Here is a 14,451-nt window from a genome sequence, read left to right on the forward strand (position 1 = left end):
TTTGTGGATTAAAATATAGCTTGAAGTATATAGAGTAAAATGATTCTCAAAACGCTCGTCTCTGAAAGAAAACTGAATTCAACTTCCAAAACGGCTTCTAATCATTTGTGTTGTTGAAAAAAGAGTACTGGCTTCGAATCTTTGTGGATTAAAACAGAGTAAATAATAGAGAGAAGTGACTCAAAATGTTTCTCTATTTCTGATTCAAGATGTTATGGAAATCCAGTACAGATGAAAGCTTATTTTTTTCAACTGTACGCCCGGATTTTATGTATAAATCACATGGTCCTGCAGATTGGTTCATGTGCCATATGGATTGTGTAGCAGCTGATTGCATATAATTTATATTTACATGATCATCGACCCTAATAAGAAAAAGAGATCGATATCAGCAACCCATGTTTAAATAAAGTCACTCCCTCTAACATCCTATAAACAAAATTGATTAATGTGTCATTATCGAAGCAAAGGAACGACCATGTCAATCCCTACTGAAAACTATAAGAATTTGTATATAGACACTAGTATTCTGAGTGTGTAAAATGGTGGGCCCCACCCCATCGAAAAATGAGTGTACAATGGTGGGCCCCACCTTAATGCATAGGTTTGGCGTGGCCCCACGCATCAATAACGTTAAGGGTAAAATGGGGCCCGTTTGGTAAAGATGGTGGGTCCCATCCTACCAAAACCTGAGGTGTGAAATGGTAGGCACCACCCATAAAAACATGAGGTGTAAAGACGTGGCCCCATCCTTGCATGGGTCTGCGTGGAGATGGTGGGCCCACCTCATCAAAGCATGAGGTGTAAAATGGTGGCACTCACCTATATGCTAGGCATGGTTATAAAATGTTGGGCCCACCCTAAACATGAGATACAAAGAAAATCATTCCAGTTAAAAAATTTCTTGGAATGAAAACGACCGACAATGGAAAGAAACATGGGTAGTATATACATTATAGATTAGCATGGCCATCACTTGTTATTGAAATTGGTATTACATGTAATCAATCCGTGATGAAAACGTAAAGAATATATCATGGGAATTGGCGTTTGAGAGTTTTGATTTCGAGTAAATATGAGTTTGTTGTTGACATTTCCTTTGTAGTAAGGAAAAAGTCTTATTATAATTCATAATTATAGTGTGTACCCTAATTTGTCTTTGGAAAATTTGCCAAAGGGAGATATCAAAATACGAGGATTGCCGATGGGAGACACTTTCGAAAAATTGTTAAAGAGGGTTGATAACTCCCTTTTGATAGTTTGATAACCCCATTTAGAGGGTTGATAACCCCATTTTAGAGACTTGATAACCCCCATTTCGTCCCTCTCTAACAATTTTTCAAAAGTGTGTCCCCCGTTGGCAATTCTCGTATTTTGATGTCTCCCATGGGCAATTTTTCCATTGTCTTTTTTGCTTCTTTTGTTCTTTTGGAGTTCACATGTGCACTTTTGAGCTTTTTGTGGTTTTTCAATTCCTAAATTTTGAATTTCCCATCATTTCTTCATGAGCTTAGTGGAGATCTTTAGTCCCACATTGAAAGAATGAAAGGAGATGAGAGGGTATATATATGGAGGTTGAATCTCTAAGTGTTGAGGATTCTTAGAGAGCAAATCATGGAGTTTGAGGGAAAATCTTTACTGTGCACACGCCGGGCAGGCCATGCGATGGACATGGCGTGGCATGGCATGGCATGCGTGTGTGAAATTCCTAATTATGTCTCTTAATTAAAGGCACGCTTGTTAAGCATTCTTTTAAGAGATGTTTTGTGTACATAGAGAAGAACGAGCAAATACATGTTCTCTCTGAGTTTTCTCATCTTTTTCTTTCTAGTTTTTATGTTTACAAAGTTTCTAGTCATTTTTCTTCTCAGATCAAGGCTGCATATAGTGTGTGTGTTAGACATCCGGGTAGCGTGAGTGCACACTCCCTAGAGCAGACTTGTTAAATCTTGGAGACATACGCTAGAATACCCAATCTACACCGCAACTCGTCGTATGTGGGGGTGATTCTATCTAGCAACTTCCACACTGTGACTCAAACATGTGATGAGGTGGCTACTCTGCTACCAAATATTTTGTGAAGAAAAAGGGAGTTGGAGGTCGCCGAGTGGCGCAACGGATCAATGCTCTAATATTCAAATTAATGTAGGGCTACATTTCGTTTTGGGACTAACCTAACACCGTACGGCACAAGATGACTACAGCCATGCACCACCTGTGTCAACGTTCCTGAAATCACCTCTTTCTAGAGAATTCGCGGCATGTCAAGCCCTAGTAGGGTTTTTGAGTTCAATAATTGATTTGGCTTTCACAATTGGGTGTTACACTCTAAAACGAACAAGGCCTAACGAAACAGGACCAAACCGAGCCTAAACGTAATTTTAGTCCCAGAAATCAACTTTGGACTCACATGCTGTTTTCAAATTCCCAAACAAGCAGAGCCTAAAGAAGCTGCCAAAGATTGTGGCACCACATAAATGGATTTACATGTTAGATGTGGTCTCTCAAGCACGTCATGACACCTGACACCCCCATGTGGAATGGCTCGGCCCCACATCCCACAAGCTCTAGCCACCATGGACCATGGCTTTCCATTTTTCTACCACACTTCCGTCAGGTTAGCCTCCGCTGTGGGTCCGCCTAATGCTGCCAAACAAACAAAAGAAAGAGGATCACGGGTGCACATATTCCTCGTTCACGAGAGCTCCTAACAATATAAATTCAAACCCCCCTAACGTATTACCATATCCCTCTCCCTCTGTGTGGTTGTCCAAATGAGTACCCAATTGCTGCTACTACTCCTCTTCATATCTACCTTAGGTTGCCGGGGTCATGCCTTTGTCCGGTCATCTCCGGCGTCGGCATCACTGGAAAATTTCCTCACAAGGCCAGACAACCAAACAATTTATAGAATCTCAAAGGAGTTATGTTGGGGTTGTATGATGGAGTCCCTACAATTTTTATTTGCCCACAACTTAGTCCGAGCAGGGCACTGGGAGCTCCCTCTAGTATGGGATTATCAACTGGAGAAGTACGCGAGATGGTGGGCAAGCCAAAGGAAAGCAGATTGTAAGCTACAACATTCCTTCCCAGAGGACGATTTCAAGCTTGGGGAGAACATATACTGGGGCCAAGGAGCGAGTTGGAACCCGGTTGATGCGGTGACCACATGGGCCGACGAAGAGAAGTATTACACGTATAAGACTAACACGTGTAAGGCGGGAGAGATGTGCGGCCATTACACACAGATCGTATGGAAGACCACTCGATCGATTGGATGTGCCCGTGTTGTGTGTGATGATGGGGACGTGTTTATGACTTGTAATTACGCTCCCCCGGGTAATCTTGTAGGAGAAAGACCTTATTAAGTGTTAATTGGTCCAAGAACACTCATGTATTAATATTAGGATGTCTGAATATTTTGCTTTGTTGTATAGAATTGGATAATTGTGATGTCTGATATGTGAAGGACGCTGGAAATGAACTAGCATTGGTGATGGAGGGTCTTTGTAATATGTAGTATGTGATACTTAGTTCTATGTTGTATTGTGAATTGGTAATAGCGAACTGGTTTGTAATGTGGTTCACACATAGTTAGTTCTATGTTGTATTGTGAATAGGTACTTGCGAGCTGATTTGCAATATGGTTTACAATAATATATGCCAAAGGAAAATGATATTGGAATTGAGCATATAATTGACTCGAAACCCAAGATTCATATTAGGATGCGTGGACAGGAAAAATAGGAGAACCTGAGTGCCCTCTAGGCCATGTGGCTCAAAACCTTTTGTTGATAAAATTAGGGAAATGATATCACCACTACAGTATTTTGATGATCGCACTCCTCACTTTATTAAAAAGTATGGTATGGCCCGCACCATAGGATGATCCAAACCGTTCATTCAATTGGCCACAACGGTTTGGATCATCCTATGGTGTGGGCCATACCGTACTTTTTAATAAAGTGAGGAGTGCGATCATCAAATTGAATGAACTACCCTTACTCCCTTTGGCCATGTGGCGAGAAGAGATTGGATGGATTCCATACTCTATGCCAAAACGAGAAAATTACAAACCAGCATGAAAGATAAATGGTTTAAAGCCCGATTTTATGTCTTGGCTTTTTTTAACCTACCATTTATTTTTTTCACCTTCCATTTTTTGGTCTCTATTATTGAGGGAGTTCAGGGATTTGAGAATGATTAGAACAATGTTCCTAAGTACAACAAATGATTATTTTAGGCCAATATGAGTAAAATATGAACCATACAATGTTGATCCACACTAGTATATATTCGAAGAGGAATGCTAAACTCAGGGGCTCCCTTGCAAAAATCAGATGAAAGGGTGCCCCCATTGATTTCACACGCTCTTTATTTATCTCTTTGAAAAAAAATGCTGTATTACCTACCCTCTTTTGTTTGTCCCATAGTTTCAAAACTCTCCGATGTCATCGTGGACGTACTTCCCCTAAGTTGACCCGCTTTTACCTTGGCAGATTTCTTTTTTGAGTCTGTGTTTCACCCTACAAAGCCAATAAAAACTCCTTTGACTCGCCCAAATTATGACCGCATCAACCGAATACTCAACCGTGTCAACCGAGTACTTGACCGTGTCATACCGAGTCGACAGGGATTTTCTTTGGCCACTTATTGACTCGAATTCATGTTTTGAAACACTAGTTTGTCCTTCTTAACGATGGAGTTTTTTTCAAGAAAAAACTAATAAAAGGGATAAAAATATAATTTCTCGTTTTGCTTTCATCCGTATATGCCTCTTATTGTATGTTATTTAGAAAAATAAGTATAAATTAATATCATATATATAGGCGTCGTAAATAGGAAAATACATGAATTTATCCAAAAAAATTCCGGAAACCCTCTCAAATATATCGAGGAATTTTTCAAATTTTTGCGTCCAAATTATTCCAGACTCCAAACTTTGTAAAGATGGTCACAGTATCACCGGCACCAACCAATCCGACCGGTGCTTTTTTGGCCCCACGCATTAAAAAATTCAAGAAAATAAAAGAAAATAAATAAATATATCAAGAAGAAAATGATCTAATTTACGATAATTTTATCACTTAAAAGCCTCTCAAAAAGGGTCTTAAAACATCAGTAGGGCCTTTCTCCAATGTAATTGCCAGGGGGGTCATAGTTGCAAGTGATGAAAACACCTCTACCATCTAAACATGTCACCATGGCGCACCCTAGCCTCCTTGTGCTACTCCACACGATCTGGGTGTAGTGCCCGCACATCTGACCCGCGGCACATGTGTTGCTCCAGTAGTTGTACCAATGGCGCTCCGATACCCACGCGGCCACTGCCTGAGCCGGGGTCCAGTCGGACCCACTGCCCCAAAATATGTTCTCACCATAAGGCCCATTGGAGTGCCTTAGGGCACAATCGAGCCGCCTCTGGTTCGCGTACCACTTGGCATAGCGTGCGAGGTGTGGGTCCCACACCAGAGGCGGCATGCCTAGTAACGAACGGGCTGCATTTTGTGGGGCCAAGAACTGGTTCGCCAGGTTCACTCGGACCTCTCGTAAGGCTTCGGTTTGGGCGCATATGAGGAGGGATATGATGATGATGGTGACCGGGCTTTGAGGCCGTGGAGTCCCGTGGCTGAGGCCGAGTCCAACCATGGTGGCTTTGTTGTTGAGCCCTTAGACTATGGACTCTGTGTTGGGCACATATATGCCATTATATAGTGAGTGGTTGGAGGAATCAAGTTGAGGTTTCAAAGGTTGTGGTGGCTTCCATGTTCGATAATGATTGCCACTATTGTGTTTGTAGGGCTAAAGAATGGCTAAAAGGCTTATTAAATAGTAAGAAAGGGTATTAGCCTAACCGTATTTCTGATATGTTTATCCCAAAACTTATCCAAGACACTGAAAACTTTTATTTAGACTGATTGTGACATCTTGTGTATGGATTATACACGGAAACACGGTGTATTAACTATTTTTGTACTTCTTGACTAAATTTAAAAATAATGTATGAGATTGTCCAAAAGCTGGTTTTGGATTGAACAGTTGGGGACAATCTAATGGTGCAATTTTCAAGTCATCTCCATGGATAGGATTGTTTTTATAGAAGGTATATACACTGAAATTTAGTGTATGCTCTACTTAATCCTCCCTACTAGGAAGTTAAGTAAATGGATAAAGAAAAGGGGTATCAGGTGTAGTAGACATTATTTGGTCTTTTCTGTTGTCCACTTTTTCAGATTTTGGTTACGAGCTCATGGATAATTTAACGAGATTTGCTAGGGACTTTGCCAGGATGTCATTTCTCAACTGGCTGTTGCATGGGAGAGCAGCCACCTCAGGTGAATTAAATGAATAGGACAAAAAGTCAGCCGCGAAATGCCTTTCTGCAAAAGTTCATGGGAAATCCAATCCAACCATACTTTTCAGCACTTGAATGTGTAGGCCACACGGAGCTCAAAAATGTCGCAAAAATTTGTTGGAAAAGTCAAAGTTAGGTTTAGTGGGACTCTTAAATTTGAGCAACAGAAATCGGTGGAGAGATACCGCCGGAATTGATGGGTGAGGTTTCTCAAACATCTTCTCCTCCTTCAATCAAGGGCCAAAAATTAGAATGCATGAATATAATAAGGGTGTTTGGATCACATGAAAAATTATGGAAAATAATATATTTTCCATGAAAAAAAATCCCATGGAAAAATAAATTTCTAGGGTCTACAGTAGGCTTGCAATTGTATCTGAAAAACTCAACTCAACTCAACTCAACAAAGCCTTTGTCCCGAACTAGTTGGGGTCGGCTAATGATCCATTTAGAAGAATTTCATGAAGAAGGTGAAAGGAATCTACCCGGCTTTAATCCTGGCTCTAGTTGGGTTCTTCTACGTGGATCATTTTCTTCCATTCTATCCTATTCAAAGTCATGTTCTTCGTTCTGTTTCTACCCAATTGTCTTTGAAAAAACAACAAAATTTTCAATTTTAGGAAAAAAGTTTCAATTTTAAAAAAAAAGTTTTCATGGAAAATGAGTAAAACAAACATTTTCCATGATAAAATTCTGATCTTTTTTTCCCTACGTTACTAGATGCAATGCAGAGCCAGAGGCGGTCCCGGCCCTAGCATCTTCTACATGTGCACTAGCACTTCTAAAATATGTTTGCATAGGCCCTATTCGTTTTGGATTTTGAGAATTGATTGTGAGTCCAAAAATAGTTATGGGACTCAAAATTAAATGCAGTTTTTAGTCTAATAATTAGTTTTGTATTCAAAATCAATTCTATAAATCCAAAAAGCGAACTAGGCTTTATAGTTTAAGCATTCGTTTTCAGTTACTAATCTCACCATTGAGATAAACTGGCCCAACTATATGATAAACAACACTAACTATAAAAAAAGGACGGGATTGTCTATCGTGACACCTCCGAATAAAACAAAAAAAAATTTGGGCGCGTATCTCACTACACATTAAGATTGCTAAATCGATCGGCAATCCTTATCCCGTCTTTATTTTCACGAAGGGATCCCGATTTACAAGTCTTTTCCATAAAACTTTGTTAGGATTGCTAAAAGAGAAGTTAAACCATTGATTTTTGTGGAACTTAATCTTACAGACAGGAAAGATTAATTAATTACTTATTAACTAGAGGGTGTGCCATTAGTAATGAGCGTAACTGGAACCATGTGGGCCATCCCATGATGGTCCAATCGATCAGCAATTCAAATAACAATTGCATTCTCGTGCAACCTAATGTTGATCATTAGGATTCAGTCCAAAAACAGAGATTCGCCGCATAATCAGACCCTAGATAATGGGGTGAAATAACCTTGTTTGATACCTTTTAATTGATGGCCGAGAACTTTGTGAGAATTGTAATAGCCTATGACAACTGACTGAACAGTAAAAAACAAGGTGAGTTCTCTTCAGTATCAAAACAGGGTCACATGGGCTAAGATCTATCACCTAGGCTCTGATTGTTTTGGATTTTGAGAATCCAGAGTGAGTCCAAACATGAGTATTGGATTCAAAATTAAATGCAATGTTTATAGCCCCATAGTTGGAACCTTCTTGAGCCTAGTTGGTTGAAGCTAAACTTCAATGGTTCTAGCTTGGGTAATCCTGATAGAGGGGACTTGATGTCTCCTCAGAGACGAGACTAGCTCAGCCAAATAGGGTTTCGGGTCCTGTTAGAATTAACGAGGCCGAAGTAAAGTTAAAGCCATGGACAGGCAAAATGAGGTGAAGAAATCCTATTGGAATCGAAGATTTTTCCTTTTAGATGATGGTTCTATTATAATCAAAGTTTCTTCCTTCCACAGATGAGCTCCTTTTTTATTTCCCACCAAACTGGGGTGAAGAAAAGAAAAATAAAAATGGAAGGAAAGTGAAAACTGTGGAAAGGAAAACTTTCCATGAGGTGTTTGGTTGCAACGAAAGTGAAATAGAAAAGGGTTCAAGTATCAAAAGTGTAATTTACGGTTCCCTGCTCAGTCTTACTCTCAGTTTCACTACCATTACTCTAATATATGAGTTTGCATTTAATAAAAATTCAAGGTAAGGTGGAAAAGTTAGGCTTTTGGGCTGCACAAATTATAATCATCTTATGGAAATGATTTATGGGGTACAACCTATTTACGTTGTGGCTGAACAAATGAAACGGTTTAGATCATCCAATGAAATGGGCCAGCTCTACTCTTTGAAAAGTATTGGACTTTACGCCCACACACCATATAAAATCAACTACTTTACATTCTCTCTGCTTAACAAAAATTCAAGTCAAGGCAGACAAGTGAGGCTTTTGGCCTGGGCTAGTCAGGCCCAACTTTTACCCCCAGGGCCCAGTTCCTTCCAAAACTGATTAATAGACCCTAAAATTGTGCTTAATCAGTCTTAAAAATGGTTCGGACCAAAATCAATCAAATTGAGATGAGGGTTCAACCGAGCTTAACCCGTGGACATCCTTTTCCCAAGGGTCACAATGGACCTGATTAGGATCCAATTCACCCATGCATGTCTAGGTCACAATCCATTCGGATCCTAACTAATTAATTCCCCTATCTTCAGTATCTGTGTCGAAGATCCAACAATCGGAAAAAGAGGAATGCTAAATTGAAGGGTGTCCTTGCAAAAATCAGCAGCAGAGCACCCCCATTGGAACCACAAAACTACATTTATAATGGCAGTGAAAAATGTAAAAGTAAATGGATTATGGTGAGGTGGCTGTAATGGGGCGCCCTTGCGACTGATTTTTTGCAAGTGCACCCTTCAGTTTAGCATTCCTCTAGGAAAAATAGTAAATGATTGTATCGGTCAGAAGAGCAATAACATGATAAAGGAGACTATTCAACAAATTTTAATTAGCTTACACCAATTTAAGGTGACGCATACCTAGACAATCTCCACTTAGGACCATTACATTTCATCATGCTTCTCCGTCTGCTGTCTCTTTGTTAAACTTCATCTTAACTTTTTTTTACCAGGCAATTAGTCCTCTCCATAGGTCGCCCCTTGGGTAACTCGAACACAAATTGTAGTGGCTGCTCTGATTGCAAATGTTAGATATAAAGTCATTTTCAAACCATCGATTTGGGGGCCTAGGAACATTTGATGAGAAAGATAATTAAGGCTTGTTCGGATGTAGTTTAGATGAAAGAATTAAAATATTTAAGAAAAAGGAAAAAGTAAAACAAATTTTTGAAAGACATTCGTGTCTTGACCCTTTTTTTAACCAGAGAGATGATAATTACGTATACATCCTATTTCTTTGTCCATCCTCATTTGCCCAGCAAGCTTCTCACCGGCGATCTTCTTCCACCATTTCCAGCGAGTTTTTTTTCATGGGTGAGGGGGGCAAGTTTGGCCCTGTCAGCCCTGACCTGCCCTGAGCCCGAACAGGGTCCTGGATTTTCCCACCCTGAGGGCGGGTCAGGGTTCAGTTTTTTTACCCCAACTCAGGTCGGGTCGGGTTCTAGGTTAATACCTCGGGTACCCCGACCTGGCCCAACCCTAAGTTTTCTATTATAGAATTGAACCATCTCTGCATGTTTCTTTTGCTAATGTTTTCTATTATCTTGGATTGATGTTTCTTTAGATTATTATTATTAATTGTCTCTGTTGCCCGTCATGTTGTTGAATTCATATTGTCTTATTTTGTTCCCTTTCTCTGTTTATTGATCATTTTGTTCTATATGATAAGTGGTTGCTTTATTTTTGGCACTCTTAACAGGTATTTGTACTATGGTCAATTAGGCGGGTCAGGGCCGAGATAATGGGATCCAAGGTTGGGCTAGGGTTTTGAAAAACCTGACCCTGTTGCAGCCCTAGTGACGGGACAAACCTTGTATATTTTTGGAGTTACCGATACCACGCTGGTTTATATTTGCTTTATTTTGTTAAATGACAACCAAGTGATGGGTTTCGCTTACATTACACCCAATCTTCCATAAGCAATTCCTCATTCTTGCTGGGATTTTGGCATCCAAACACAGCGCTAGCTAATATATGTTGTGGGCCTACCAAATGAATAGTTTAAGCCGTATGTGTAATTCCAATCACAAGTGAGTGCCTATCAATCTATCATGCACCCTAATGTTAGCGTATCTTGTAATATCATTTCTCATATCGTTGCTGAAATTTTTTATTCTTGCAACTCCATTTAATTGAGGGGGCGATTGTAACATTGCCCATCCCAAGTTGTTTCATTTTTGGCTGCGGTTGTGCTACGTGTTTGTGATCCCAACCATTGATCTTAATAATTACTAATATTTTAACCAAATTTCTGTTGAAAACATCTTGATTGGATGATTCTCCCTCCTCCTTCGATCCATCAGCAAGAAAAAAAATTAACTTCTTCATTTTGCAGCTCTTTTATCATACATGAGATGGTCCATTCCGCATTAAACGAAAACCATATAACTTGCCTCGTGATGTATTGCAAGTTCAATGGTCTAGATTGTATACGAGTCTTGTGGGACCCAAAAATTGATCCTGAGGGCGGTAGTATGAGTCTGACTACAACGGTCTCTTTCTTTCCAGGTAAAATAAGTGTAAAACAAATTTTACACCCATTTTTTTACTTATAATGGATGTAAAATTTGTTTTACAGCCATTTTGACATTTTACGTAATGAGAAAATGAGCCAAAGTTTTAAAAAACGCAAGAATATCGTAGCCATAAAGGCAAATCAGCTAATGACTTATAACCATTTCTGTACATTAAACTTCTTAAGCAACTCATTTGAAGACATAACCTCATTCTACCAAGCAAGTAATCCAAGCAATCTCATTCTGCCATTATAGTAATCTAAGCAATTCCTTTCCACTGTCCTATGCATTTTCCATATCCAACTTACATACCAACACTTTCATACCATTTGTAGAGAGAGATTTATAGCTTCCGCTCCACTAATTTGGTATCAGAGCTCTCATGAATCCTTGGCGATTTTTGTAAAGAGGCGACTACCATGGCTCATGTGCGTGAATGAGGTGTTCGTATGGAGGCTCACTATCAAGATTACCAAATTGATGAAGTTGAAGAATTAAGGATGCAAATCCAACAATTGACGGAATGTGTTGCGCGTTTCGAAGCTCGAAGAGGCCATGACAATCGTCTAGTCTCGAAAGATTTTAAACCTTTGATTATCGTGCTCTGCGGAGTGAGGCGGGTGAAAGGAAAGTTCAAGATCGGCCATATAGCGGTAGCGTGTCCAAACCGAAGTTATGTTAATTTGAATGAGGAATTTGATGAGTTAGTCGAATCGAAGGTTCTAGATGAACAACCACATCTAGATTTGGTCGAAGAGTTTGAAAGTTGGTCGAATCGACAATTCTAAATGAACAACCGTGTTTTGACAACTACAATGATGATATGGGATTGAGGGTGACAATCACTTGGAATGACCAGGGTGAGGTGGTAGTTATTCGGCATGCTACGAATATCATCATTGATAGTGGGAGTTGCGAGAATATGGTGGCACAAGAGATGGTCGAAAAAGCAAATGAATTTAGTCTTCATATACTTTTATCTCCTCTATATCCAAGGCTAAGATTGTTTTAAACTAGAATAAAGGCTTTGTACTCTAGTGATAATGATAACGTTATTGATGCACTCGAATTGTAATTGGATATCTATACAAATGTGCAGCTCCCATGGTGCAATGTTAACATTCCTATATCATAGATATCCGTCCAAAGTACATCTTCAACTTTGCTTTCTCATCTGTGATGCTCACTGCAGCTATATTACGTCCAATCTTAGTATCGCTTGGGAAGACATATACAATGAACACTACACGACAAGAGATACAAATTCAACCTGAATTTGCTCATGATATTGATAATCTTTCTGATAACCTGTGTACCACAAAAATCACAAGACAATATCTTAGGTCTGAGTTTGTATTTCATATAGATTGCTCTTGAAAAAGAGACTGACGATGTTTTGCAATGAGGAGAAGAAGAAAAAAGAAAGGAATAATGGAGAGATAGCTAGATAGGTGAGGATCATGTGATGTACATGCCCCTTTCTGGTGACAAGATCAAACAACCAACATTCTGATCGGATCAAAGGTTTGCAATTGACCGTATGATGATTTGGAGAAAACAATGGTATAGTCGGCCTTCATTCGAATTCATAGAGAAACTCAAGTGTTGATGAGAATTGTATAAACCCAGCCGGATTTTGCATTTGATTATTATACCATAAACATTGTGATTACATAATTATTGTAATATCCACAATTAACTATATATTTTATGCTGCAAATACGCGTTTTTTGGGGAAATGATTTTTAAGCCCCATTTATCATGAGGGACACCCATTTGCCAGTGTACTTTGCAATCAAAGCCTCTGGATTTTTCTGACATAAAGTACATGAACCCCCTTTTTGCCATTGATACACTGACGCTGGGTGTCCCTGGTGATGAAAAGGGGCGTAAATATCACTTCCCTTAATTAAATAAGAGAAGATTACAATTGCACTTCAGGGGAAGGAAGCTCCTGATTTGGCAAGGCGATTAGCCCAATCGTCGGCGCTTCTAAGAATGAGAGAAGAAGAACAATCACCAATCAGACAAATCTTTTATCTCATCCAATATATTGGCGTGTCTCGATGGACAGGTGCTATTCTCTTTGACCCACAACACAGCACTGGTAGAGTCAATGCAAATATGCTCCTTACTACCTAATTCTATGAAACAATGTCCTTGTTCAACTAAGTCAACAAGGAAGGAAATTGATAAAAAAAAATACACATAAAAAAAGATACTTTGTATAATTCCTATTTCTTCACAAACTCTTCAAGGCATCAATGGAATGGTTCATGGGAGCAATTTAAGTTTTAGAAGAAATCATAGGAGAAATATCGACACGAGGTATGTACGTGAAAGTATAATCTAAGTTGCATGGATATAGAAACTTTGTTTTGAATTGGTCAAATGTCAAGAAAGGATTCATGGATTCAGCAATATGTTTTAATCAATTCTAATAGAATCAATACATTTGCATAATAATATGGGTATAACAAGTGCCTAATATTAATTTGTTACCTAAATGTAATATTTTATTTCTATATCTGAAGCTTACTATTTGGAGGGATGAAACCAAAAACCTATGATAACTATAAATTTATGTCATTAATTAGTAGTGTCTCTAAGAATCCATGAAGGGTTTTAATCCGACATATGCTCGACACAAATACTTCTCCCCGGCCTTCTTTAGAACCATTTTAATTACATAGCTTACAATCATAGCTAATTGGGCCATAAGCAAATAGCTGATAAAATGCGCTCTAATGTTGTGAAAGAATCACATTTATCATCCATGGCCATTTGGATACAATGTTTGAATCATTCAGACTGGTCTGTCAAATCCATAGAGAGGAATTTGGGTTCCATGAAACAGTGAAAACTAGAAGCTGGCCATTTTAGACCATATTTGAATCACTCAATCTAATATACAAATCCCTAGAGAGGAATCTGGTTTACATGAAACATTGACAAGAAAGAATCACATCAACAACCATATATTTAATGCCTGTCAGTTAAAGAATCCCATGTGAGGAGATCTTATATATTCTCAGCTCATAAACGTTCAAAGGTATACACATACAACACTACCTAACAAGAGAAGAGTTTGTGATAACCAATGAATCTCAGTGTAACACCAGAGCTGCAGATGAAAATATTTATTTATTCCGAAAAGGAAGAGTCTTTGTTCATTAAAATAGTAGAGCATGTGATGGTGCAATGGAATACGAGCAATATCCATATGAATGTATCTCTGAATGGGCTTCTTAGACTGAAGTTCAGACAGCATATGGATGTAATTATGAGGCAATCAGTGAGTATTCATTTGGGAAACACAACATGTTATTTTTTTGTCTCGAATCCTATCCCATGTATGGGAGAAACTGTTGTACTGGGATTAGGGTTGGGATTCTATATAGGGTTTTTTTGGTTATAAAC

General features: G+C 39.0%; 1 protein-coding gene and 1 pseudogene across 1 annotated transcript; one reads left to right on the forward strand and one right to left on the reverse strand.

The window, feature by feature from the left end:
- The first annotated feature begins 2,737 nt into the window (after positions 1-2,737).
- Positions 2,738-3,562, forward strand: LOC143878357 (pathogenesis-related protein PR-1 pseudogene; annotated as a pseudogene).
- A 1,144-nt stretch (positions 3,563-4,706) lies between these two features.
- LOC143878358 (pathogenesis-related protein PR-1-like) lies at positions 4,707-5,780 on the reverse strand. Its single transcript, XM_077380653.1, has one exon. The coding sequence runs from the start codon at positions 5,647-5,649 to the stop codon at positions 5,119-5,121; it is 531 nt and encodes a 176-aa protein (XP_077236768.1). The 5' UTR covers positions 5,650-5,780; the 3' UTR covers positions 4,707-5,118.
- Positions 5,781-14,451: the final 8,671 nt, after the last annotated feature.

The sequence above is a fragment of the Tasmannia lanceolata genome, unplaced genomic scaffold (genome assembly GCF_043159265.1).
Source record: "Tasmannia lanceolata isolate RefF3 unplaced genomic scaffold, GAP_Taslan_0.1 ptg000006l, whole genome shotgun sequence".
NCBI lineage: Eukaryota > Viridiplantae > Streptophyta > Magnoliopsida > Canellales > Winteraceae > Tasmannia > Tasmannia lanceolata.

What these genes read in the sequence shown, in the direction of transcription:
- LOC143878358 (XM_077380653.1), bottom strand. Translation starts at nt 5,649, where the DNA reads ATGGTTGGACTCGGCCTCAGCCACGGGACTCCACGGCCTCAAAGCCCG.